Source organism: Rhinolophus ferrumequinum, chromosome X, assembly GCF_004115265.2.
Source record: "Rhinolophus ferrumequinum isolate MPI-CBG mRhiFer1 chromosome X, mRhiFer1_v1.p, whole genome shotgun sequence".
Classification (NCBI taxonomy): domain Eukaryota; kingdom Metazoa; phylum Chordata; class Mammalia; order Chiroptera; family Rhinolophidae; genus Rhinolophus; species Rhinolophus ferrumequinum.
The window spans coordinates 123751343-123779109 of record NC_046284.1 but is presented as its reverse complement, the minus strand read 5'-3'; the positions used below and the strand labels follow the sequence as shown (position 1 = coordinate 123779109).

The 27767-nt window shown below is 48.6% G+C and overlaps 1 protein-coding gene across 1 annotated transcript; it reads left to right on the top strand.

Moving 5' to 3' along the window:
- CD99 (CD99 molecule (Xg blood group)) lies at nucleotides 1-27767 on the top strand. The gene is made up of 10 exons (XM_033104501.1): nucleotides 1-271; nucleotides 12565-12597; nucleotides 13732-13776; nucleotides 15061-15108; nucleotides 15743-15823; nucleotides 18794-18832; nucleotides 19802-19849; nucleotides 20380-20493; nucleotides 25676-25732; nucleotides 26895-27767. Exons 1-10 carry the CDS (start codon nucleotides 205-207, stop codon nucleotides 26918-26920), a joined length of 558 nt encoding a protein of 185 aa, XP_032960392.1. The 5' UTR covers nucleotides 1-204; the 3' UTR covers nucleotides 26921-27767.

Genomic DNA, 27767 nt, shown 5'->3' with positions numbered 1-27767 from the left:
CGGGCCCGTCCCCACCCAGCCCCACGCGCCCACATCCCGGGCCTCTGGGTGGGGGTGGCCGCAGGCGGGGCGAGAGCGCAGACCAGCGCGAAGTTACAGCGCCGCACCCCTGCCGCGGGCTCCGCCCCGTGGGGGTTTCACTCCCGCCGTTGGCACCCGCTCGAGCCACTCCGGGGATTGTGGCTGTGCGGCGCCGGGCGCAGCATGGCGCGCCGGGCCGCCCTCGTGGTGCTGTTCTTCGGCCTTCTGGGCACTCTGACGACCGTCCGGGGTGAGCGCGCGGCGGGGCCGCTGGGGACCCACGGGGTCGGGCCGGGACCCCCGGGAGGGCCGCGGGCGCGCGGTGTGGGAGGGGCGCTTGGAGGCTGCAGACCAGGGACACCCGGACCCTCCCCGGCAGGAGCTCGGCGCCCACGGGTGGCCAACGCCCCGAGGACGCGGCCGCACTCACTGCCTCTCCTCCAACTTTCTTCCTGGGCGGGTTTGGACGCACGCTAGAAGCGAGCCGTCAGCGTTGGTTTCCAAAATCACCCACTCTGAACGTTGCGGGGACCCAGGGGAGCGGTCACATTCCGTGTCCACTCTGGGACAATCCTCTGTCCCCGGCCCGCGTTTGCGCCCCCTCTGGGGCCCCCCACAGCACTCCTCCGCTGGTCACTTCCAGCCACGCCCTGTGCCCTGGGCCTAAATTTGGACGCAGCGCGGGATCCTGACGAGGCGGGGAGGCGGGGTGCGGGGAGGGAAAAGTTAGAGAAAACTCCGAGCCCTGAAAACGTTGGAAAACTCGCTGTGTCTCCACGGGGACACGGGGACATCGGCGCTCGCTGGGCGCCCGGCCCTGGGGACAGGCGCGGGCCGGGACTAGAAACTATTATTAGTTTACTTAGTGTCCGTGTGTTCCAGGAGATAATTTGGGAGGGACACACAGGTGAAGTAGCAAGAAGAGAAAAACCCCCGCTGTGGGCCACCCCTCCCCCACTCCCCGCGGGCAGCCCGGCGTTTTCCTGGCCTGTGTTTTTGTCTTTCTCCTTTTAAAATGGAAGTTGGGGTGTGTCTCGCTCTTCATCCCTCCCTCCGCCCTTCTCCTAAAAGGAAAGTTGGGATCTGGTGGGCGTGGCGTTTTGTAGCTGTCTCCACTTAGCGGTGCGTTATTTCTCCTTGTTTATAAGGCCCTACCTTGAAGTCCCTTGGGCCGCCGGGGATGAGGGTACAGTTTCACGCCTGGTCTGATGGGTGGCGGACAGATTTTGGACAGATTTTGGGCGTGAGAAATCGGAGAGAGAGACGGGCCGGGGGAGAAGGCCTAGGCGGTGACGTTGGAGAAAATTGGGCGTGATCCCTGGGGGACATCTTGGAACAGCGTGCTGGGGGGGCGGGGGCCTGAGGTGGCTTTCCTGCTTCTCATTCCTCCCTAAGTGTCCCCCCCCCCCCCCCCCGTCCCACCTGGTTGGCCCACAACTGAAGTTGCTTCTTCATAGGGTTTCTTGTGTGTGTGTGTGTGTGTGTGTGTGTGCGCGCGCGCGCTCCGTTTATTCTGATGAGACGGGGCTTCCCCACAGTTTCTCGTGTATTCATTCCTCGGGCATTCATTTTTCCCTGAGCGCCTGCTGTGTGGGGGGCTCCAGGGAAGTGGGTCACCAGTGGCTCTGGTCGCCCAAGCATGTGCTGTCTCTTCTCGGGGAAGAGAACTAGGCAAACAGGCCGATGGGACCCAAGGGCCACCCGCTGGGTGAGAGTTGCAACATTCCAACAACTCAGAGGAGCGAGAGGGTAGGTAAATACTGCAGAGAAAGGTGGGGGCCTGGGTTTTGAAGCTTGTCTCCGGTTAGCCCTTCTGCTGGCTGATCTGGGATTACGTGTGTGAGGGGGTGGGAGTGGGGGTGGGGCAGGGGGAACATGTCTGTCCTGCAGGGTTTAGAAAAACTTTTTTGTCAGGGACCATTGACATCCAATCCTATTTTGTATTAGTTTCCGGTGTGCAGCATGGTGCTTAGACATTTATGTCACGTATGAAGTGATTCCCCCCCAATAAGTCAAGTCCCCACCTGGCACCACACACAGTTGTCACCATATTACTGACTATGTTTCCTGTGCTGTGCTTTATAGCATCCTTGTGATTATTTTGTAATGTTTAGAAGAAACAAAACAAGAACGAAGACCCACAGTGCTTGCTGATAGCCCGGAATTGCCTGATTTCTGTGCAGACAATGCGAAGAGGGCTGGTGCTTTCAGGAAGCTGGTGTTGAGGCTTTGGTGCCAGTGGGCTGGGCTTGGGGACACATGGAGACACAGAGCAGGGGCACAGGAAGGCCAGGGGAGCCAGCCTGGTCCCCAAAGGAGCAGAGAAGACTGAGTTTTCCTGGGCGTCCACCTCCTCCAGGGCCCTTCCAGCTTCCTCACCTGGGCCCCCTGGGATGAGGGACAGGGACACTCTTCCAAAGACACAAATGGGGTTTTATCAGGAAAGTTTGCTTTCTGGTTGGCGGAGCTCAGAACACGCTTTCCTATGGAAATACGCGTTGGGCTTGGCTTCTAGTCTGGCTACAGAAGTTCTTGAAGCCAGGGGACAGAGCGCCAGTTTGCTGCTACCAGCAGTGGCCTGATTTCAGAGTCCTTGGGACCCAGGGACCTGTGCTCCCGGGTTTATTCGGAAATTCCTGTGGGACAGTGAGGGGCGGGAAGAAGGGAGACGGGAGAAGAAAAGAGGTGACTTAAATTGTAGGTAGGGCTGGGCTTCCCCCACCAGGGGACAGTTAGAAATGTCTGCAGACAGTTTTGGTTGTCATAACCTGGGGAGGGGGTGCTTCCGGTGTCTTGTGGTTGGAGACCCAGGGTGCTGCTCAGTGCCCTACAGTGAGGGGACGTCCCCACCAGTGACAGCCGCGAAGGCATTAGTGCCAAGGGTGAAAACCGGGTGTTTGTGCGACAGTGGATGGTTGTGGCTAGCTGGGTGTAGATATTCCATATTCTTCCTGACTCAGAACACGTGTTCGCATCCAGGCTCTAACAGCGCTGGTCATTGGGGCGACCTCAGTGATGATGGGTGTGAAATGGGTCCGGGTGATGCTGGATGTCCCATCCCACATGTCCTTGTCGCACAGGCACTTCTGTGGACGCTCTTTGAAAGCTCCAACGCCCACCTGAGCCGATGTCTCCTGGCCAGAACCAGGTCTCTCTGGGTTCCCACGGCACCGCCGGTCCCACCAAAACACGTGTGGGCTTTGGTGTGGGCTTGAGTTGTCAAGTCCTCCTCGTGTGCTCGTTGCACGCTGTCACTTAGGAAAGAAGGCAGCGTACAGAGTCACTCGAACCGATTCAACATAAGCAGTCATGCCAGGATTTCATGGATGATAATCTGGGTACTTTTTTTTTTCTTCCTATTTCCAGCTGAGGTTTTCCTCAAGGGAGATAGACTAATACCCACGTGGAGTTCCTGGCATCCACTCCTGATGCGATTTTCCCAATCGGGATGAGCTGTTTTAGGGAAAAAGGGTCACGTGTTATTGTGACTTAGACACACAGGATTGAGGGGAAGTGCAGTGGTTTGGGACATATTTCCTCCGGGCGGGCACAGGGCGGTTTTCCGAGCCCCAGAGCATGACCTGCACAGAATGTTGCGTGCGTCGCAGGCAGTCGGCTGAGACTGCTAGGGCAGAAAGAGACCTCACGCTTGTACACAGACAAGTGGGTCCAACCCGTCACCCACACGTTGTATGAGCGGCTCGGATGGCCACTCAAACGATTGCTGTGTATTTGAAACGAACAGAGAAAGAAATTCTGGAAGGAAAGGGAGGGAGGGAAAATTGGCTTCTCATTTTCAACAGGGAGTGTTCTTGTTCATTTCTACTCGCCCTTGAACCTTACACTCCAAGGAGCCCTGTAACAAACACACACGTTTCCACCGTAGTTCATTTTGTTCTAGTCGCCTGCTGGGAGGACGGTGAGATTCTGCAGGATAGACAAGTGGTGGGTCCCACTCGATGCCACCATATTGGTTCTGAGTGTGGTCTTATTGTCGCGTAGACCGTCTAATACTTACTGGATTTTTTTATTTTATTTTTTGTCAATCTTTTGGGTGAAAGATGCTAACTAGCCGAAAGTCCTCTTTGTATTTACTTAATGACTAGTATCTTTCACATCTCTACTTAGCCCTGCAGGGGACTTCCCTTTCTTGAATTTCCTGTTCTTATTCTTTGCCTGGTTCTTCTCATATCAGTTTTGGGTAAGTACCATCTGGGTGTGCTTCAGCTTTGGCTTAGAATGACTCAGTGTTGCCACCATCTGTTGTCTCGAGAGCTGTATTGTTTTAAAAAGCCCCCTAAACAGGAAATCAGGAGTTTCCTTTTTCTTCCCCCCACCCTCCGAGTTACAGGCAATCCATAAAACCCACGTTTTTGTCATGGTAGGCTGAGACCCACTGATAGTGCTTGGCCAGCGTGTTCCACACTGGCTTCCTCAGGAAGCATTGGCCAGGCTCCTGTTCCTGTTCCCGCTGTCAGGGGGACGGGGTCCTGATATAAACATATTTGTTGCCGTGTGACAGCCGTTCAGGGAGTTGGAGAGCCGTTGCAAATGGGCACCCCTTTCAATCATGTTGCTTTCTGGACTTGGATGTTTTGGATAGACTGCTTCTGTTTTTGAGAAGGGTCCTTCACATTGCAGTGCAAAGAGCAAAGTGATTGCCCCAACGGTGCTTTTGAAAAAAAGTCCTCATTTTAATTTGTTGAGTGAATCGCTGTCACACTGAGGTGCCTGGGAGACGAGCATTACACATCCTGACACAATGTAACCAGCATTCCTGCTTACTGTCTGTTTCTGCGTTGCCACGGACTCCCGGGTGGATGGATGGGTGGGTGGATGGAGAGTGGATGGATGGATAGATGATGGGTGGATGGAGGATGGATGGATGGATGGATGAATGGTTGGTGGGATGGATGGATAGGTGGATAAGACTGATGATAGATACATAGAAAGATAGATGATAGATAGATGATAGATAGGTCTCCTATTAGTTTTCTCTCTTTGGGGAGTTCTAACTACTATGACTAATACAGAAGGAAATTTTAGGATGGATGAATGGTGGATGGTGGATAGATGGATGGATGGTGGATGGATGGATGGATGGATGGATGGATGATGGATGGATGATGGATGGATGTATGGATGGTGGATAGATGGATGGATGGATGGTGGATGGATGGATGGATGGATGGATGGATGGTGGATGGATGGATGGATGGATGGATGGTGGATGGATGATGGATGGATGGATGGATGGATGGATGGATGGATGGATGGATGATGGATGGATGGATGGATGGTGGATGGATGATGGATGGATGGATGGTGGATGGATGGATGGATGGATGGATGGATGGATGGTGGATGGATGGATGGATGGATGGATGGATGGATGGATAGATGATGGGTGGATGTATGGATGGTGGATAGATAGATGGATGGATGGATGGTGGATGGATGATGGATGGATGGATGGATGATGGATGGATGGATGCATATGATAGATTATTGATGGGTGGATAGATGGACATAGCAGTCGATTAATGAATGGATACATGGACATGATAGGTGATAGATACATAGGTAAATAGATAGATAGATGATAGCTAACTTCATCTCTATATCTATCTATCTATCTATCATCTATCTATCTATTGAGAGGTAGCTGCGATAACCTATCTCAAGTGGTTTCCAGGTAAGGGTATGCATTACCTTATTGCTCTGAAACCACAAGTAATCTCTGTATTGTGAGAAGATAAGGCAGTGACGTGGAGTTGAGTAAGGAGTTGCTATACTAGACACCCCTCCGAGGACCCACCCCAAATCTCTCTCCAGGTTAGGCTTACGTAGGTACCTACTGAGAGGTCAGATTCATGTGGTTGCACCTGTGATGCCTCCAGTGCATGGTGTCTGCAGCTTTCTCATTGTGTTCTCACCGTCCTACGTCTCCTCCTTCATTCCTATCTTTGTTGATACAGCCATTTGCCCAGACTCTCACACTGAAGAGTCACCCTTCACGCCTGCCAGTTCCCTCGTCTCACAGGCAATCTGTTAGCAAATCCAGTTGCTATCGTCTCCTTAATCTTTCTCCACGCACATCTTTCTCCTTTCTCCGTGTCTGCTTGCTCTTTTGAGACCCACATTCCTTCCCCTGAGATCCTTCCTGGGCAAATGTAAGAGCCCTGGACTAGTTTCATCCTTGGACAGTTCGGGTACTTTGAGGAGTCCTGGGGCTCCCTCTCAGAAGGGTATATATGAGTATAATGCATGAGGTAAAATACATGGGATTGCAAAGGAAACCAGTGACATCAAACCCACTGTCCATTGCCCCGATGAAGAAGATGGCGGTCTCAGCAGCGTTCATACTTCTTCCTTCCTTCCTCCTCCATTCTCTCTCCTGATGCCTGCATGATGGTTTAAGGTGAAGACCTGTACACTAACCCTTCAGTGTGTTCTGGAGGCCCCGCTCTGAGGGTCTCAGCCCTGACCCTACAGCAGGGTCCCCAGGGAGCCTACCTGTGTCATCTGACTGATATTGCTCGGGGGTTGGGTCTGCATCAGGGTTTTTACAAAGTCAGAAGGCTGTAGTGTGTGTGTGTGTGTGTGTGATGGAAAAGCACTGAACTTTTGTTTCCATGCTGGTTCCATGTTGAACCAGCCTTCCCGTGAGCCCGTGTTGCATGGGTTTCTTGACTGCCGGAATGTTCTCTTGAACACTTACAACTGTGGGGTGCATTACATGTTCCCAAGGGTGTTCACTCTGTTATTTCGTCATCACCGAGCGCTTAAGATATTTACTGCGGCCCTTTTGTACATGAAGACTCTGAGGTTAGAGAGTTCAGTAGATTGCTGAAAATCATGTGGCCAGCATGGAGACAGGCAAGTGGAAGTAAGTTCTGTTGATGGCAAGACCTGGGCGTTGGGGCCACTAGGCTGAGGCATTGACAGCTGCATGGGGAGATAACACTGACCTCGCCGGGTGTGGTGGTGTGGACCCTGGAGGTACAGCTGTCTCTACCAGTGATGAGGCTTCACAGGGGAGAAGGATATGCCCTATTCAGCAAAACTCAACTCAAGAAGGAAGGGAACTTTCTGAATCCTGGTGGTGAATTTGTCTAAGACTTATCACCAAGCCCTCTCCAATTCCTTATGGTTTTCACCATCCATCTATCTGTTCATCCACCCACTCAGCTATCCATTGGCCCATCATCCATCCATCCACTCATCCATCATCCACCCACCCACCCACCCACCCATCCACACTGGGAACATAGAAGATACTCAGAAAATTCATCCCTGCCTACTTTCATTATTACTGTGGAATTATTATATTCTAGTTAAAGAGAAAATCTGAAGGATTTTCCAAGGGACCCTCCAACTGCCTGATTTTGTATCTATTCTGATTTTATTTCTATAATTTATTTATATTCCTACATATGTTTATTTGTATAACGTATAGGTTCTGTGTATAAATTACATAATTTATAATTTTTATAATTATAAATATGTCATTTACTTCTATACTAATTTTATTTCTATAATTCATTTCTTTTGAAGTATATATTTATAGAATTTACAAGTTCTGTGTATAAATTATAAAATTTATAATTATTAGTTATGTAATTTCTATAATTATAAATATTCATGTTATTTCTATTTTATTTTTTATTTTTACTTATTTTTCCTCTCTTTTTTTATTAGTTTCAGGTGCACAAGACAAAGTAATACTTAGACGTTTATCATTTGTATCCCTCACACTATGTGAACCCCCCTCCCCCCATCCACTATCCCTCTGACATCGCACACAGCCATTACATTTCCACTGTCTCTATTCCTCATGCTGTACTCCACTTCTTGTAACTATATACATATGTATATATATATATATATATATACATATGTATATATAAACTTGTAGTTGGCATCCATTATTGTGCAGCTTCAGCTTCAGGTTACAGTGCAGTGATCAGGCATCTACATCATCCCTGAGGTGGTCTCCCTAATGAGACAAGTGTCCATCAGATGCCCGACAAAATCTTTATAATATTATTGATTACATTCCCCAGATTAATTTTCAAACCCCGTGGGCATCTTGTGGTTACCAACTGTGCTTTCTAATCCCCTCACCTCCCCCCTTACCCCTAATCCCCCTCCCATCTAGCAACCCTCAGTTTTTCCTCTCTGTCTCCAAAACTGTTCCTGATTAGTTCATTCACTTATTCTTTTCTTTAGATTCCGCATATAAGTGAGATCATATGGTACTTATCTTTCTCTGTCTGACTTATTTCACTTAACATAATGTTCTCTAGGTCCATCCATGTTGTTGCAAATGGTAAGATTTCTTTCTTCTTTATGGCTGCGTAATACTCCATTGTATAAATGTACCACAGTTTCTTAATCCAGTCGTCTACCAATGAGCATTTCAGTTGTTTCCATGTCATAGCTATTGTGTATAGTGCTGCAATAAACATAGGAGTGCATAAAGATTTTAGAATTGCAGTTTTGGATTTCTCTGGATAGATACCTAGTAGTGGAATTACTGGATCATAGGGTAGGTCCATTTTCAGATTTTTGAGATACCTCCATACTGTTTTCCATAGCAGCTGCACCAATCTGCAATCCCACCAACAGTGCACAAGCGTTCCCTTTTCTCCACATCTGCACCAGCACTTGTTGTTTGTTGATTTATTGATGATAGCCATTTTGACTGGGGTGAGGTGGTATCTCATTGTGGTTTTTATTTGCATTTCTCTGATGGTTAGTGAGGTTGAGCATTTCTTCATATGTCTGTTTGCCATCTGTATGTCCTTTTTAGATCTATTTTATTTCTATTTATATAATTTATAAATTCTATGTATAAATTCTATATTTTGCACTTCTATAATTTATTATTATACAGATATTTCACTTCTGCTTTTATTTCTACTTTAGTTTTACATATTTATATAAAGTATACACCCCATGTGTAAATTATATAATTTGAAATTTCTATGATTTGTTATTGTAACTATATTTTTTCTATTATAATTTTATTTCTATTATTTATTTCTACTTTCATTTTTATATATTTATTTATATAATTTGTCAGGTCCCTGTACAAATTATATAATTTATAATTTGTAGCATTTATTATTTTAAACATTTCTGTTTTATTTCGATCCGGTTTTTATTTCTATAATTTATATTTTATTTGTGTTTATTGATTTGTCCAAGTTCCACGTACAAAGTACATACTTGATGATGTTTACACTTTATTAGTGTGAGTATTTCCATGCAACTTGTATTCCTACACCCGTGTGCCATCAGGATAGACTTTAAGAGAACCCTGTTCTGGCCTCCTGTGGTGCGTGTGTCACGGTTTGGGTATGACTGTTGCAGGAAGCCATCTGAATACCCAGGGTGGTCTTGGGGATTCACCCGGCTTGCCCTGTGTGTGTGTGTGTGTGTGTGTGTCAGGATGCCTGGCCCAAGCAGAAAAGAACATTGCTGGACTCAGACGGCTGTCAGAAGGGCGTGTGCTGTCAGGGTGACTCATGCACCACCGGGCAGGGCGGTGGTGTTGGCCTGCGTGAGTCACTGCGTGTTCCTTATAACTTCTGGAGCTTTGCAGGGCCAGCTGGAAACCACAGACCGTGCACGCTTCCTCTGATGGAGCGAAGGCTCGCAAGCCCACTAAGACGCTCATGCCTCCAGATTCCCTCGGCCCCCACCCCCAGTCTCGGAGCAGTGCGTGTACGGGGTTTCTGCCCGAGCCCTCTCCGCATGGCCTCCGGAAAGTCACGCCCCTGGCTTGGACCGGGTAGACCAGTTGTAGTAGCCGAGTCGATTAGATTAGTTGATTGGGAATAGATAGGAAGGGTCACGTCCTGCCAATCTCCAAGTTGTCGAATCGTTGGGTTTCCTGATGGTCCCCATGGGGCTTTCAGCCGGAGGCACTGTGTGCATGCATCCCTTTGCACCCAGGTTTGCACAGCTGGGCAAACCGGCCTCCAGGTGTCTGCAGTACAGGAAGACATTAAAGGCTTATGTTGGATGGAGTCTAGGGTACCCTTCCCTGCAGGAAACACAGCTGGCCGCCTTCCTTGTCCCCCAATTTCTGTGGGGTTGTGTTTGGGAAGCACTCCCACGTGGTATGCCCCTGGCTTTTGTAGTCACCTGAGAAGCAAATGGTGAGGGTTGGTGTCCACGGGGCAAGAAGAGGCAGGGAGAGCCCTGAGACGTGTACTCTGAGGGGAAATCACCCCAGCTGAAAGCTGGGGGTGTCTCGTATGGTCTGGTCCCACGGTGATCTGGAGTGTGGCCAGCCCAGAGATGAACCAAGGTGGGGGGATTCTCCCAGGACGGGGCAGGGTGCTCCTTTTCCTGCCCACTCTCGCACATGCCCTGGGCGCTCTTGGCCGGCCTCCAGGTCGCGGGAGCACTGGGCTCGGGGTTTGTTTGGGGACGGGATGGGGAAACGGGCACGAGAGGAGACAGAGGCTGCTGCCATGGTTGGAGGGTCTGGCCCCACCCCCATCGGGCCTGCTGTCACTGGGTTTGTGTAAGGGACATGTGGGGGGCAGGGAGGGCCTGGAGGTGAGCCTGACCTCTGAGCGGGTGAGGCCTCTGGGAGGGGCGTTGGGAGGGGTGGGGAGGCAGCGTTGTCCTGGACAGAGTTCCGGTCAGCGGCTGTGATGTCCCCAGGGTGCAGGCCCGCAGGAGAGGGGGCACTGACGGGGAGAACGGGAGGGGGGAGCTGCGCTGGGGAGGTGCCAGGCCCCCCCCCACACGGACACACACGTGCACACGCGCACATGCTCACGCATCCACACGCGAGTCCAGAGGGAGAGGTCGTTCTGCTTTGTTTCCCTGGTGCTTGTACCGTGACCGTCCTCTCTTTCCGAGGCTGAAATCACACGGGTTAGGAGAGGGACGCGGAGAAACGTGGATATTCCGCTTGGGTCTGTTGCCATTGGGTTTTAGAATTCCGAAGACCCCCCAACTCCCCCCCCCCGCTCTGCTGCTTCTGGCTCAGTCCCACCCCCCCCCCCAAATGTTACATCGGCTGCTCTCGGAACCCCCTTGGACCGGCGGCGGGCCCTGACTTCGTCCAGGGCGAGCCCCTGAGATGCAGAAGTCCTGCCAGGTGAACATCTGAGAAAGCTCAGAGCCAATTATTTCAGGTGGCGAGAGAGTTGGGGCGCGGGGGGGGGGCAGGTGTGGGTTTCTACGTAAAGGTGTGTGTGCGTGAGTATGTGTATCCGTGCGTGCACATGCATGTGCCCGGTGGCGTCTTCGGGACCCATAAAGCCCCTGCCTGCTCCCCCCTGGGTACCTGTCAGGTGCTGCAGGAAGAGGCGTGTTGCTTTTGTCCCGCGCTGGGCGGGTGGAGAAACGTCATTTCCGGTCTCGGAGAGCGTGAACCCAGGCCCGGGGTGCGGGTGCGGGTGCGGGTGCGGGTGCGGGTCCCACACACGCTGTTCCCGAGAGCGGCTTCTGCTGCCTGCTGCCGTTAGAACGTGCACGGAAACACACAGACACGCAGCCGTGCTCACACACAGAGAAACGTGCACACCCACGCACAACACACACCCAAACTACGTAAACACACACAGCTGCACACATGCACCCACACAAACCATGTCCATACACCTGCACAATCACACCTACAAACCACACACGTACCTACACATATGCACACACAAAGCCCTACACATACACACAAACCAGACACACACACACACCACACACACGCGAACATGCCCGTGCACACATATGCACACATTTGCACACGCACACGAGAATGATGGACTCTCACCTGTTTGAGACACTCTGCACAGGCAGGGGGCTCCTAGGGGATGTCCCAACGGGCATTAAACGTCCAGCCCTTCCTGAGATGTGACGGGTGTCCCCTTTGGTTGTGGACTCGCACAAGTGTCGCCTGACCTGCTGTTTCTGTCATTTCAGCCGACCCACCAGTCCAGGCAGACTTTTCCAAAACTTCCTAGTTGCTGCTTTTTTCCCTCTGCCCATCAGAAACGGCCACATAGAAATCACCTTATGGAGGCCCGGTGGCCTAATGGCAGTTTCACCCTTTTCTGGGACCCCGGGAGATAAAAGACACTCTTCTATGTGTTTTCCGGGGTTGTGTGTTTCCACAAGAGGGATGTTTGGGGTGTGGAATTGCAGATCCGTTGCCAATGAAAGACAGGACCTTCATGTCCCTGCCTTTTGCTTTGGAAATTTCTGCTCGTCCATATCTGATTTTTGTGCACTAATTAATGCCCGTCAAAAATGGTCACGTTTGTCCACTCTCTGAATGTGTACTAAACTGTACGATCATCCGTTATTTCGAATATAGACGGACATAGCCTCACTTTTAGCATGAACGTGAATACGTAGGATGAGAAGTAAAGTCCACAACATGTTGTGCATTTCTGGAAGCTTCTACACACCCCACACACGCATCCCAAAATGCAGCAAAATAGCACTTCTTTGTTGGTGTCTTAATTTCCAAGTTTACTTTGATTCCACTTGTTTCTAACTGGACTCTCTTTCTCTCAGCTCAAGATTTTGATTTATCGCAAGCCCTTGACGGTGAGTATTAGGAATTGCATTTCTTTCTTTTTTTTTTTTTTAAAGATAGTGAATGTTGTATCGTGATGCAGTTAGTATATTTAAATGTGTTGGGCTGTGATGGAGAGAGGCAGGTAAGGTGAGGAAAATCCAGGTGCCCCCATCGGGATAAATAAACCATCCCTAGTGGGACAATGTCTATGCCCCATGCTGGTCACAAAAGCTGAACGGCGTTGGCCGGACCCTGGGGCAGGTACTGTCTTGCTGGACACTCTTGAGATGTGAAGGAGCGAGGACCACTCTCCCTTGGCTTTTGCCGACATCCCTGGGACCTCTGCCTCCAACATCTGTGGCCACTTCCCCAGTTGCCTCTGTAGCCAAATTTACTTCTTGTTATTGGGGCGCTCGTCAGACAGGGACCCGTGCTCACCGATGGTAAGCTCTGTGACAACCTCGTCTTTATGTGACCCATGCCATCTGCCAGGACGGTGTTTACAAACAAATCACATTCTAAGGGTGGGGGTCCACCCGGGACGCCTTTTTAACTCCTGCAGTCCTGGAGTCAGAACGATGAAGGTGGCCGTGTTGCCCAGAATGACGGGCCAGTCTCACTCCTAGTGATGGATGGAATGCTTCTTGGCTCCTGGGAAAGGAAGTGGTTGGAGGCGGCCTTTGGTTCTTGTGACCTCAGCCTGCTCTCCTTGGCTCCCAGAGGCATGGCCTGGGTGACGGTTGGGGGTCTCAGGGAGCCAGGCGTGTGTTGCACATAAGAAACGTGAGCACGAGTGTAACCGGGGTGTCCTGTCCTTCCCAGCACAGACCTGGGGCTACCCTAAGTATCTGTGCTGAAGTCCCCTTCTCCGAGCTTCCTCTTTCACTCACAGCACCGTTCAGCATCACTAGGTGGGAGGGGGCTCTTGGTTTCCATGACAACCATGGCCACCATCAACCTATGTATGTGCCTGTTGATGTGGATCCAGGGGAACTCACGAGTTGTCCCCCAGTTTTTGGCCAGCGCCTGCGGTGTCAGGAAAAGTGATGCTTCAAACTGATGCGTGGACTGTTTTTTTTTTTGTTTTTAAATGGAACATCCTTGAGAGTCAATGGTGTTTACCAGCTGCCGGTTTTACTGACTGAAATGTCTTTTCTCTTCAGACGATGACGTGAGACACACTCCAGCCCCCAAAAAGCCCGGCCTTGGTAAGAAGCACATGTTCTCAGGAGACGTCAACAGCTTGCGCCTCAGTTTCCCGAGAGCTGGGCGAGACGTACAGAAGTATAAAGACTGTGTAGCTCAGGGTGTTTGGATTCAGTTTGCTTCCTAGTTCAATGGCATTGCGACCTTGAGATTGCCGAGTCCCATCATTGCTCTCAGAATGGATGTGGACACTTCCGCGAGACGCCGTTGTGTCCTTTGGACAGTATTTCTGGACTGTCCTTTACTCTGAGTGTCCATTACTGTTTGGGGATATTCATTTTTAGGGAGAAATCATTTTAGGGGCTGAGACACAGACACACACACCTCCTTCCCCATAACCCCTGAGCGAGCTCAGATTTCAGCCATGAGGCCATCCATGCATGTGTTGTCACTGATCCTTACAAATACCCGTCAGCAGTCAGGGACAATGCAGTCAGGCTCACCTGCATTGTGGGTTAGGCGGTCGCAGTGACATTGAGGCCCAGAGTTATGAGTTTTGATCACTGGGTTTGTTTGTTTGTTTGTTTGTTTGTTTTCAGTAACAGTAGCTCTTGTTCATGATGGGCTCCCTTGTAGGTCATCTCACAAGTGAACAGATAGTGTGTCCTCATCTAGACCCAGGTCCTTGCCTTGTGCAGGCACACAGAGGACGCTGAATAAATAATTGTCGAGTCCCTGACTTGGTAGGATCAGGAGCTCCGGGTGGCAGAGACTGTGGATCCCCACCCACGATTCGTCACACCTCAGCACATTGTGTTGGGTGGGCACACACGTGTCCCTTAGACATCGGTGGCATTTGAAAGTCGATCTTAAACCAGAGAAGGTGGCTTTCGCAGTCACTGCCGGGAATCGTTACCTCGGTTCGTCGGGCACAGCTGAGTCAGGAGAACCACTTCTCAGGTTGCCTTCCCACCCGAATCTGGTCACACGGCCCTGTCCCCCCCTCTTAGTGTCCCGCCCTTGCAGACGTATTGGCCACTTGCTAGGAGATGATGGTGCAATGGGAAATGAACAGGAGAGGATTTTCTGCAGGCGGGTTTGGAATTCCGGCTCGGTCCACGTGGCATAATTGATTTATAAACGGCTTTCCTTCCTGTTCTGTTTCCTACTCTTTTTCTCTGAGGGAATGGTGCTGTGAGCGTGGTAGGGAATTCACTTTTCCTCCTGGGATCCTCGTCAGACTGTTATTCAGAGAAGGATTTGAGGGTGTGGGGTGCAGTGTTTCCTCCGTCCGTTCCTTGGCGTTTCACCCAGAACTTTATTAACGACCCATTTCTCTCCATCAGGCGATGATGACCTGAGTTTAGAAGATGCTCTGGGTGGCGGAGGACACCGTGAGTTCCTCTTTACGATCTCCTAAGGGGCTGAGTCGCTTCTTTGTCAACAAATTATTATCGTTTCCAAGAGCCTTGTCTCTTGGACGTGATAAGTGGAGCTGGTTTTTACCCGGAAAAGGGAGGGAATGGGTGTGGTGCTGTTTGTTGTTGCTGACTTTGCTTTTTATCTGTGGGCTTCCTTTTATTGTTAAAACTCTGACAGTCTTTGGGGGCGGTGGGGGGGTGGGAGGGAAAAAAAATGGACCACCTTGCCAGGGCTGGCTTCACGACACGGTGACCTGTGGGGCAGTCACTCCGTTGACTCTCTGTTGTGGACACATTGGAATTCTTCTTACAGACGGAACCAGGAACCCCACGTTTTCCTTTTGCGCTGGGACCCCCATATATTGTATAGTTGGTTCAGACACCACTTTTAGTTTATTTCTAGTAGAAATACGTGAAGTTAAGTATTGCAGCTGGAAGATGAGGGAAGAAATTGGCAGGTGGCTGGTTGCGTATACGGATGTCCCCTCCATGACAAAGGATAAGCTCCAGTTTCTAACTGTTTAGTAAACTGTCTATATGTTAATGGGTGTTTTGTTTTCTTCACTGCCGAGCGCTCATAATTGCACCTCTCTTCTTTTACGAACAGATGACCCCGTGACACCCGGTCCACCGAAGCCAAAACCTAACCCAAAACCTAACCCAAAGCCCAACCAGCCGGGATCTGATGGTAAGATCCTAGAGATTTGAGGGTCCGCTGTGTGTATTTTTCAGGGAATGGTGATTTCCGTGTCAGCTGACAGAGGAGAAATGACAGATTAACATGTGTCATCTGTGGTCTCTTTGGGCAGGGTAATTCGAAATTTTCAGTAGTGGAAGACACTTTTCAAAAAGGTATTTCTGACCTGGATTTGATGTTTGCTGGGCAGTGTCCCGATTTTACTTACAAGGTTTTATGGGCCTTCTAAAGGATTGAATGCAAGATTTTCAACATAGGGAATCGACGTGGAGAAAAGTTATCAGCTTGTTTTTTCCAAAACCTTTGCACCTTTTCTGACACATCACAGTATGCTCAGAGTCCCGAGACCAGTACCAGCTTTCTGAATTGCATGCTTATTGAAACTGCAGATTTTGAGTGTGTTTCTTTTATATATTTGTTTAATGTTTAACCCAAAAAATACAAATATTGTCTATCTTCTACCATTGTTTACATTTTGATGGCTATTCTGTCTATATTTTATATATCAATTTGGGTGAAACAAATTTTAAGTAAAAATGTCAATATTTTGTTCATATTGTATCATAATATTATTTTTGCTTATTAATAGTCCATAAACATTTTCCCATGTCATTTAATAGTTTTTAATCATATAACTTTTAGTGGCAGTTATATACTCTCATAACTAATCTCTAATTTTGAAAATGTTATAGTTCTCCTGATTTTGTAGAATTATATAATTTACAAAGCAAATTTAAGCACTTTTTTTTTGTTTTTAATTCCTGAAAAGAGATTCCAGAAGTCGAATTATTTAGGTCAATGTATGTGTGTTACCCCTAAAGTTTTTGACAATTAAAAAAAAAAAAAATTGCCCTCAGAATTCTACCAGTTTACATGCCCTCCAACTGTGTGTGCAAATGTCCGTTTCTTCACAACTTCTCCAATAATGGTTATTATCACCAGAAAACATTTGTCAAATAGATTGGGAAAAATGTTACACTGCTCTTGTCCTAGTTTCATGTCTTTATTTCTGAAATTTAAAAAAAAAAAAATTCAGCTTGTCACTTCGGCCATATATCGTTTTTGTTTTGCTATTGGTTTCTTCTGTCATTTTTTTCTCACTTATATTTTAGGATTTCCAGTCTTACTGATTTATAAAGCAACTGTTTGTAGTTACAGATATTAATCATTTTCAATCATTTATTCTGAAAATACTTTCCCATTTATTTTCACCTTTGAGCATTTTTAACACTATTTTTGAAAAAATTTTTTATTAGTTTTTTTATTAGTTTTTTTTTTTTATTAGGCATACAAAACAATGCAATAGTTAGCTATTTCACCCATTAACACTGTTTTTTGACAAGAAAGACTTTAGTTTTTTTCCTCAGGGAGTCTTTTATGCTTATGTAATTTCTTCAGCTTTTTTGTGGCTGTTTATTTTCTTCCTTTGACCTTCAGAAGGATTTTGTGTCATTTTGTTATTGCCCCTCCCCCCTTGGGAAAAGTATCCCCACCCCCTTTTTAGTTTCATTTGAATTCTTCACAACTGTAAATGGATTTAGAATGCTGACCCATTTGCAACATGGAGCGTTTTCCTTGGCATTCAATTATGTGAATGTCTTTCGTATTATTTCCTTAAATGTATTTCTGAATTGTTTTTCCCCATTATTATTTGTTTCTGGGGATACATTTTTCTGTCCATTATTTTTCTGTTTATTTCTGTGGTAGAGAAATCACTTTGTAGATTTTTCCTGGCTAGTCACTTAACGATGAGCCTTTATTAACTTTTGATAGTGTCTCTTCGTGTCTTAGCTTTTCTAAGGTGACTCATATTACTTGGAAATGATTTTGTTTTTAAATGTTCCCCTTTGTATGTTTCTACTTTCTGTTTGCAACTGATTTCTGTTTGTATCATTTTGCTTGGCTAGAAAACCCAAGACAACTTTAAAATATGAGAGGAGAGAGCAGACGTTTGTCATGCCTGAGTTTATGTGAAAGAAATTGCCTTTAAGAAAAAGAAAAAGATGATAGATTTTCATTTCAGGAAGTGCCTTTCCACTCTAGTTCACTTTCTTTCCCTCGACAGGGATAAATATTACATTTTATCAGGTACATGTACGTGGTCGTCGGTGCAGGTGGTCATTTTTTTTCCCTTTTAACCCATGAATAGGACGAGTTGTATTGAAGGTGTCTTTATAGAAAACATATCTTTGCATTCATGGAATAAACTTCAGTCAGTCAGGATAGGTTTGATTAAACTGGTGGATCACATCTGATGTACTTGCTGCCTAACAAACCGACCCCCGACCCAGAAGCTTAAAATTTTTCACTTTGTGATGTCTAAGGAGTCTGGGCAGGGCTCGGCTGACCCTGGGCTTGCTGTCATGTGTCTGCGGTTGACTGGTCAGGGTGGCTTCTATGGGGATGGCAGGGCTCTTTGTCACGTGTTTCTCACAGCTTCACATCAGCCTTGTGTGAGCTCATGCCTATGGGGCAGAAGCCCCAACCCCAAAAGACGCTGTTTAAAAACTATTGGTTTGTCTCCCATCTTGCTAACATGTTGAGGCCCACAGTAAGGCAGCTGGCTGAGTCTAGAGGTGGGAAGACAGGTGGGCAGAATATTCCATCCCAACAGCGAGAGTGAAAAGTGACGGCCATCAGTGCACTGAACCCAAACAGGACAGAACCCTTTGAGACTGGTATATTTATATCCATCCAAAAGATTGGCGTGCACGCTCCATTTCTTTTGTTGTCACCTTCTATTTGGGTTTAGTGGCAGAATTTTTGGCAAGACTAATGTTAGGAGTTTTGCAATAGGAACGGGATTCAACTGCAATTGCATCTTGGAAAGTTTTCTCCCATAAAGTAGTACCTTTGTGGGGTCCTCCATTCTAATGGTGGTTCTCTTTGTTCCAAGACCCTGAGACCCTCCTTCCCGACAGTTCCAGTATGGCAGATAACACTCTTATTTTTCCTTCCTAGGTGGATTTTCAGATGCCGATCTCCTTGATGGGAATACAGGTAGAGTTCCTCTTTGTTCTGTCCGTTTTCTCCATCCATCACCTGTTACCCACCTGCTCTGCAGGATCACGGTGGGATCTAAGTCTCAGCTCTCGGGGAATCAAGTAGTTGGCCGTTTGGTCCTGTCTTTCCGACACATAGCTCTGCTATTTGCAGGAGCCTCAAGGACGTGGCCCGTGATGCCTGCCCTCTAAAGGCTGGCGTGCTCTGTTGACAATTCAGGAAGCTCCCCACCTTCCCTTGGATGTCTCAGACATCCCCTTCCACCTGTGTTTTCTGTGACCATCTCGCATTACTGATGGCATATGCTCTTTCATATAACTAACGAATGTTGACATCCAGGCCCCAAGAATGGAGTTGGCAGCCTTACAATTACAAAAGATTTTTCTGTCTCTGTCTTTGAAATCTTAGGTCAGAGGAGGATCCAAAACGGTATTTAAATACAATAAATAAATATAACAACATATGTTTATAATAATTAGGATATTTATATTTATTTACTCTATGTACAGATGGTCTGTCTTAATCTATTTTATGTATCATGGGAGTCAACAGAAATGTGCCTTGGATCTCCTGATCGCTGTAGAAAGGGTCTCAGGTGGGTTCAAGTACCCTGGTCTGGATTGTCCCTGAGTCCAGTGAGAGGGGACAGAATCCCTGAGGTACCTTTAGGACTCACTGCATGGCGGGTCTCCTGGATCGCCCGCCATGCAAGGATGGTTGGAGTTAGGATTTCAGTAAATGGGAGTGAGACCGACGATACCTTCAGCAGATGAGGGCCATCCATTCAACAACAGGAAAAGACTTCCTGATAGGAAATGGCCACGCCAGTGCCATGGTCTCTTCTGTGAGGCTTCCTTCACAGCCCAAGCTCACAGGAGCTGGTGCTGGATAGGACTTTTTCTTCATTGAAAACCTTCCCCATGCAAATGGTTAAACGGGTCAACCCGGCTTGTTGGTCTCTTGCAGCGGGAGGCGGTGGTGGAGGAAATCCGAGGCACGATGGAGAGGAACAGGGTACGTACGCCTGTTTGTTGATGTCTGGGATTTGGGATCTTTAGAAAGGGCACGAGGAGCCGGGAGTCAGGTTGCATGTGGCCATGGGGTCCCTGAATGGTGCAGCCAGACCCACCCCAACCTGCCCTGTGCACTGTGGAAGGTGTCCTTGCCAAGAGCTTCTTCATGGAGATGGTAGGATCCTGTGCTGGTGACAGGAAGGGGAGGGACGGGGGTTGTCATTCCACTGCACATGGATTACTAGATTGCAGCCAGTACATGTAGAGACACTAAGTGCAATTCTAGATGTGGCTTTTGGGGTTCACAAAGGGGGTACCCCTCTGGGAACAGCCATGTGGCTGGCCCTTGGTGTCATGCAGCAGGATTTGAGGCTGCATTTGGGAACCGGGTGAGGCTCACGAGTTGGGGTTCCCTCCACGGTCACCCTAATGCAGCCCCGCCTTCTTCCTCTGGGCACAACCGCCAGCCACCTGCCCCGTTGTCTCTCCGTGAGTGTCCCCCAACCTTGCTGCCTTGTTTCCTTCCCACAGCTGACTCCCCGGGGGTGGTCCCCGGCATCATTGGGGCTGTCGTGATGGCCGTGGCTGGAGCAATTTCTAGCTTTATTGCCTACCAGAAGAAGAAGTTGTGCTTCAAACAAAACGGTAAGGTTTCCACCTCTGCTGCCTTGCCCGCGTGCCTTGCTAACTTAAAACTGTGCTTGTTTTAACAACAAAACAATTTTAAAAGCAGAACTCAGGTTGGTGCTAAACACCTGTAAGATGGTCCATGAAATCGTGACGTTGCTGGAATCGGATTTACCTTCGGCTCCGGTGTGGCCCTGCATTGCGTTGTGTTACTACTCGAGACCTTGGTCATTACGTGTATAAAGCGGGGAGGTGACAATCTGTACGCCACAGAGTTTCTGTGAGGATCTGTAGATCGTGTGCGATAGTCTTGACAGGTTGCCTGGCAGAGAGCGAGAGTTGAGGATGTGATCGGTCTTATGATTAATTCATCTTCATTTACAATCAATTGGCCGTCACTCTCATCACGGTTGGGACATCAAGGACGGCTGGGAGGCCGCCACATTGTTTTCTCTGCCCAGTGGAATGAAAATCGAAACACAGAGCAAATGATTTCCTTTCTGGTAGAACCCAGGACCACAAGGTGCCCAGGAAGGCTGTGGGGCAGGATAAACAATCTATAGAGGGATGTGGAGCTTGGTACGCTGCTTAGACAATGATGGGAAATCCATTATTCGGCATTTGGGGATCCTTGTCCACAAACATCCCAACGTTACTTAGGAGTTGCCCTGACATCAGTAAGTTTTACCCTTTTGAACACAGCTGATGTCCGTGCATTTTTGGACCGCTGTGTCTAGGTCGTGCCTTCACTCTTGCATGACTAACGAGAGCTGGGCTGTGCTGTGGTTTGTGGGAGGGGGTCCCATGGATGAGATGCCCCTCGTACATGGTGGGGCTTTCTGGCGTCTGAACGTCTTGTCCTGCCTGGGATCTTAAGTCCTTATTCATCGGTCCTTATTCATTGACCTCATCTGCCTAACAGACCACTTCCTGGGGGCTCTGGGGAAATTTCCGGAACCTTTGAATAGATGCTGATGGAGACAACCTTGGACCATAGCGATGGATTTTTACCCTTCTTCCACCATTCCTGACTTTTAGGCCCACCAACACTATTTATAGCCCGACACTGAAAGTCCTACACAGCTTTTGCATTCAGAGACCTAAAGTAAGGTGCTGTTTTTTCTATCGCTGCTCTTGCGGGGGTACGGGGAGGGTGCCCGATTTCATCTCACTTCCCACTTGTGACTGGGAGTCTTCCTTGGCCCGGGGTGGGGGGCGCGTGCTCAGGAAACCGTGGCCGCTTGACTGAATGGCGAGCATTTAGGAGTTCCTGCAAGGACACGTGACCAAGTGTGAGGCGATGCCTCGTCAAGACCCACGGTTAGAACTCAGAGGGGGAAAAAAAAAGAAAACACATTTTATATATATAGATATATATTCTCGTTTCTCCTAGAAACGAGGAGGTTAGATGAGAAGAGATTCCGTGGCCCTGACTTTGTGTTTCCTTTCCAATGACAATTTTGTCCTTCTCGGAAGGTGCTCACCTCAGCCCAGGATGCCCATCCAGGAGAGGACTCAGGTGTGCTCAGTAGGGAAGGAAACCTGGCTTGACATTTTCAGAAATCTTTAGGTGAAGCCCCGTTGGAATCTGGAGTAGCAGCGCATTTTTGTTACCTCGAGTGTGGGATTACGGATTTCTGCAGTGTTGTGGTGCTCTCGGGGGGTGTCCGTGTGCTGTCAGGGCTTTGGGGAAGCACCCACGAGTCTGCATAGACTTGTCATGGTCCAATATTTGGGAATGGGATTTGGGAATTGGGAAAAGTCACTGTTGCCCGTCCCACCCTACGCCATCCCAGGGTCTTGGTCTTTGGTTGAAGCATCTGTCCTTCGCAACGGGTGGAGGTGGGCTTCAAAACGGACAGCTCCCCGGTAGAAATGGTCGAACTTAGGACTTTCAAAAAAACAAAAGCATCCTTTCTGAAGAATCGGCTTAGGGACGTTCAGGGGTCAACTTAGGCTACCAAGACACCGGCTAAATTCATTTCCCTAGAAAGTCGTCTACAGTCTTCTGTTCTTCTCAGGTGAAATGAACAGTAAGTGCGACTTCAAACGTTGGCTCTCTTTCTAGCTTTCATGGGGTGCCTGAGCTCGAGCTTATATAAGACGCACGAAGCAAACGGCAAACCGTTAACGAGGAAGGGAGCTGGTGCCTCTGAGTTCAATAAGGAGGCACTTTTGTCTCCAGCCATAAAATGCGCAGCATTGACACACAGGAAATTATATGCTATTGTCATAGAAACCCCAAGAAGACTTTCTCACGCAGAAGAGTGTCTTTCCTGACTCGATGTGGATAGACACTTTGGTTTTCAGATCTGTATTATACAGTGGATTTAGTGTGTCGTCGGTTACACGTTCTTACGAACGGAGAGCTGAAGTGTTGAATCCAGGAGTTGGGCCCGGAATTATCCCGGAACTTTCGGGGTCTACACAGGTCTGTTTGATGGGTTTTTGTTTCTGAGATGGTCTCTCGAAGAACTACACACCTCTATGTCATTATGAGCTTAGAGATGTCCTAAAGCATGAGGTGGCCACTGCGTGTCCCCGTCCTTGAAGAAACCATGGTTGACAGGACATCATTATTCTACAAGAGTGGCCGTTTCTAGAGAGCACGATTTTCTCGGACCTTGTCTTTGCGCTGAATTTTGTAGCGTCTGATTTGCATGAAGATCCGTCTGGAGCAAGTCGGGGTGAGCAGATCTGTTCTCCCAGTGCAGACACAGATACATCAAGCAGACACTATGAGTCTTGCTGTACGTCGGTTTAAGAGTCTTCCAATATGATGTTTGAGCTAACGCATGAAAACGATACCCACAGCGAGCGAAGTTTGATAGATCCGTCCTTTATTGTTAAGGATTTGAATCCGACTCCTGCCTGAGAGTTTAGTGTAGTTTTCACGTTGGGTTCATGGTTGGTGTGTGTCTCTGTGCTTTGGTGTGTTGGCTTCGAACAGCTGGTTTAAACAGTGCGTGATGCGGAGAGAGAGCAACCCGCTCTGATGGATGGCGGCGTCTGGCTGCTGTCAGTGGGTGTAAACCGTGCTACCTGCCCTCCTCCATCTCGGCTTCCTTCCACTCTGACTCCCGCTTCCTGTTGTTCTTTGGTCTTCGAACGTCTACCGCTTTACTTCTGAGCCAGGATTGTCTTCCTAACAGCTCGCAGATGCTGCCGGGGCCCCTGGCACAGAGGTGGGGCAGTCCTCTCACAAGTTTACTTCTCTTCTCTCTCTTTCTCCATCTTCCGTGTCAGATGAACTGAAGATCTAGGGACGAGCAGGAAATGCTGTGCGGGTTGTGGGCCTCCAGGTCATCCTGTCTGATCAGTGTTTGCCTCCTGAGATGCAGAGCCAAGGCACAGCTGGCATGGGACCCCTCTCGTGCTAGGAAGCCGTCTCAGTGATGACAGCTCCCCTGCCATACCATACCTTGACTTCTGAGTGTGTTCTACCTTCTGCATGCACGGACGCTTAGCGTATTGTAATCATGCTCTGGTAGCTTCCGAAAAGGAAGAGAAATGCCGATGTTTCCTTTCAAAGTTCAGTGCAACAGAAAGAGACAGGGTGGGTGGCTTCCACGTCAGTCATCAATACCACTGGTATTGCCAGTGGACCCGGCTGGAGGGCAGGGGGCGGCCACTGTCCTCCCTGCAGTGTCCTGCCACCAAGCCGACCCATGTCTTAGGGTCTGACCTTCCACACCACTGATGGGACTTGAACCCCCGATTTCATGGCCTTTAGATTGTGTCATGGTGCATGTATCACTCCACTTTTCCTGAAACACTTCCTCTCTCTTTCTCTCTTATTCTCTCTCTCTCCCTCTTCTCTCTCTCTCTGTCTCTGTCTCTGTCTCTCTCTCATCAGTTTTTACAAATAGGCGATCTCCTCAGTTCTCAGGGGAAAAAATCCACACGTTTAGGAATAACTTGGAATTCTCATGATTTTGTAGTTTGAAGGCCAGGAGAAAAGTGGGGGTGGGGGGAGTGGGAACTTGTCGGCCCCAGAGGATTCCTGCGTCCTGGCGTGTCCCCTGTAAGCACAGAATCATCGCTGGGCTTTTCTCCACTTTTCACATTCGGCCGTCTCCTTCTTGGGCATAAAAATGACTTTTCTTGTTTTGATCTCGTGCTGAGGTTAACCATGCCGGGCTGGTTTTTTTTTTTTTTTTTTTTTTATAATAGGGGGACATTATGTCTGCTGTGAAAGTAAAGCAAATTTAGGATTTTCAGGCCGTAGCTGTTTGTTCTAAAATGTGCCCGGTGCTGATAAGCCACTTCCTGAGCCGCTAGCAAAACAACCGGCACCCCCCCCCCCCCCCCCCCCCCCCCCGTGGGCACCACCATACACCTGTCTCACGGATCTCTTCCAACTCTCTCCTCCTCGGCCGTTTCTCTTGCTTGTTTTGATTTTAGAAGTTGGATCTCTAGGGGGGGTCTCATTCCGTGGTGTGGGAGAGAGGGGGTTGCAATCACGGAATCCGTTTCGTACAGAGTGGGATGCATTTCTCCGCGACGTGGGTGAAAGGTTGCGTGGCGTGGGCGCGTCTCTTGGCGGAGGTTGGCCGACCCCAGACGCCGCCGCCGTTGTGGGGAGATGGAAAGCAGATTCAAGTTCTGCTGACGGGAACGGATTGTCACGGGGCTGACGCGCGTGGCCAGGGTCCTTTCCGTGTGGAAAGTGCCCGCCCAGCGTGTGTGGTGATCAGCAGCGATGCAGAAAACAAATAAATATGTTTGGTCCGTGCTTCTCTTGCACGTGTTGGGTTGTATCTATCGCACGCCTTGGAGAACGTTTGGGAGCGTGGTCATGGGGTGGGGGGGGGGGCTTGATGCATGTTTGCAGAAGTTTAAAAAAAAATTTAAAAAATTAAAATTAATTTTAAATTAAAATTTAAAAAAAAATTAAAAAAAAAAAAAGACTGAAAAGGAAAACACAGGAGCAAGCAAACAGGACCTGACGAGGTCCCCTCAGGTCTGGATTCCCGTGGTGACAGCCAGGGCAGCCAGGCCTGCTGTCTGCGTCCTGTCACTCACTTTGCAGGGGTGGGTGGGGGCCGGGTGGGGGTGGGGCAGGTGGGGATGGTGGGGGTGGGCGAATGGGGAGAGGGGGGTGGTTTGGCAGGACGGCAGGGGCCTCAGGCAGCCTGACAGTGGCAGCAGGATGCTTTCTTTGTATTCACCCCTGGGGGGGGTGTGTGTTTGCTTTCAGCCGACCAAGCTGACATCAACATGGAAAACCATCAAAACATCAACGCGGAGCCGCCCGGTAAGAAGAGACGCCGCCCGCCCCGCGTTCCCACGTTGCATCCTCCAACCACAGTGGGGTCCCCGCTCTCCTGCCCCCGTTCCAGCTCGGTGCACGGGTGTTATTGGGTGGAATCCCTTATGAGTCCGTTGCTTGCAAGGGCACTCCTTCTGGAGAGGACATTTATAGTTTCTGGAAGCTTGAGGCTTCCCATGGGAGCTGCGTATGCCGCAGACTCCCTTTAAAATACCGGTTACGGTCCTTTTCCAAGAGGCGCCGCCTGACACATGGCAGAACGTCAGCAGGATCCAGCAAAGATCCAAGGGCGTCTTGGGAGACACCACCTTTTGTCACATTCTGGGGTCACTTTGACAAAACCCTCCTTGTCCAGGGGCAGAATTGGGTCGAGAGGAAGTTGTTTAAATTATGGAAAGTTCTCCCGGCTAAAGCCAGGTGTTTTGCGATGAGGACCACTTTAGAAAATGGCATGAAAAAAAAAATGTACGGGTAGACATAGGTGTGTGTTTATGTATGAATATGTTGACCCTTACCCGTCTGCCCACAACAGGCAACATTTATTTGACTCGGACACCTGTTGAATACGTTTTTAATGACATTTTAAAGTATTTTCGATTCTAAAACTACACACTTTAGGAAGTCAGCATCTAGTCTGCTGCTATTTCAAATCGGGAAAACATACGCAAAATGAGCTATTGTCTTCAAGCACCAAAGATGCAAACTAGACTTCTGGAACGTAAGAGAACTGATCAGAAAATCTTAGCCCCAAATCATTATAAATGAATGCAAACCAAGGACCCTCATTAGATAATTGTTGATTCTGTAGATTATAGAGGTGGGTTTTTTTTTGTTTTCTTTCTTTTCTTTTTTTTTTTTTTTAACTGTCTCAGAAAAATTGCTGGTAGGAAATACCTTCTCTCATTTTCTTTCTACCTCCCCTGAAGTACCTGTTTTTCCTGAAGTAGCTACGGCTGCATCACACCATGATTTTTTTCTAGCAGATGAGGTTTAGCTTTGGCTTTCTGGCGCTGAGGTGTTCCGAGCCCATTTATACAGAAATAGAGTCACCGCTTCTGAAACTTTGAAGAAGCAGACATTCACGTGCGTGGCGGGAGGAGTGGGGAACGCCTTGTGGACTCTTTTCTTGTCTCTCTGTCCTCGGCAGTTCAACGGACTCTTCTGGAGAAGTAGAGGACATTGGCAGCAGGAACAGCCTGCCACTCCCAGCAGGACTATAAGACTTGCCGGCCTGCCTCCAAAGAATGCCTGCACAGGCAGAGCCCGCCCCGCCGGGACCAGCTCTGTCTTGTTCTGCCTTCGTGCCAGTTGGACTCTGCGTTTTCATCCTGAGATGTGGTTTGCTTGTTCTCGTGCCAGGTCGACGATGTTGACTAACAATGAGTTTTGCATCCAGAGGGGTAATTACACTCATCTCTCTCCAAGCCAGGGCTGTAGGCGTTCCCAGGTGATGTGAAACTCACACCATCACAAAGTTCAAATTTCAGAAACCTTGGGCCCTTCGCAAATCACACGTCAAGTTCTCTAGCATTGACAGTTTTACAAAGTGAGGTAAGCCTGCAATTAGTTTCCTCAAAATTCCTTCCGTCTGTTAGGATATTTTTACACCAGACTAATAAAAAGAAATTAGAAAGTATGTATTTTTTAGTTAGATGTTTTGCTATGGAATGACTTTTAAAGAAGGATCTGGAGACTGGTGGGACGTATCCTGTGGTCCCTTTTCTGGGGCTGTATGACAAGTGGTGAATCTAAGTGCTTGCTTGTAATTCTGAGGTTTTCATGCTTTGACCCTGTCCTTTCACTTGTCTCGTCACCTTTGGGACAGGACTTGTCAGCATTCAGCTACTCCCCTTTATTCTCCCGTGGGGGTGAAGACCACAAATTTGTTAACTTTTTGCACCATTCTTTCCAACATCTTTTAACTGCTGTCATGTCAGAGCTCAATGCAACGTAGGGGTGAAACTGCTCTGTGGCACAGAGTCCCCTTAACTAATTTCTAACAGCTTGGAATGAACTGAAA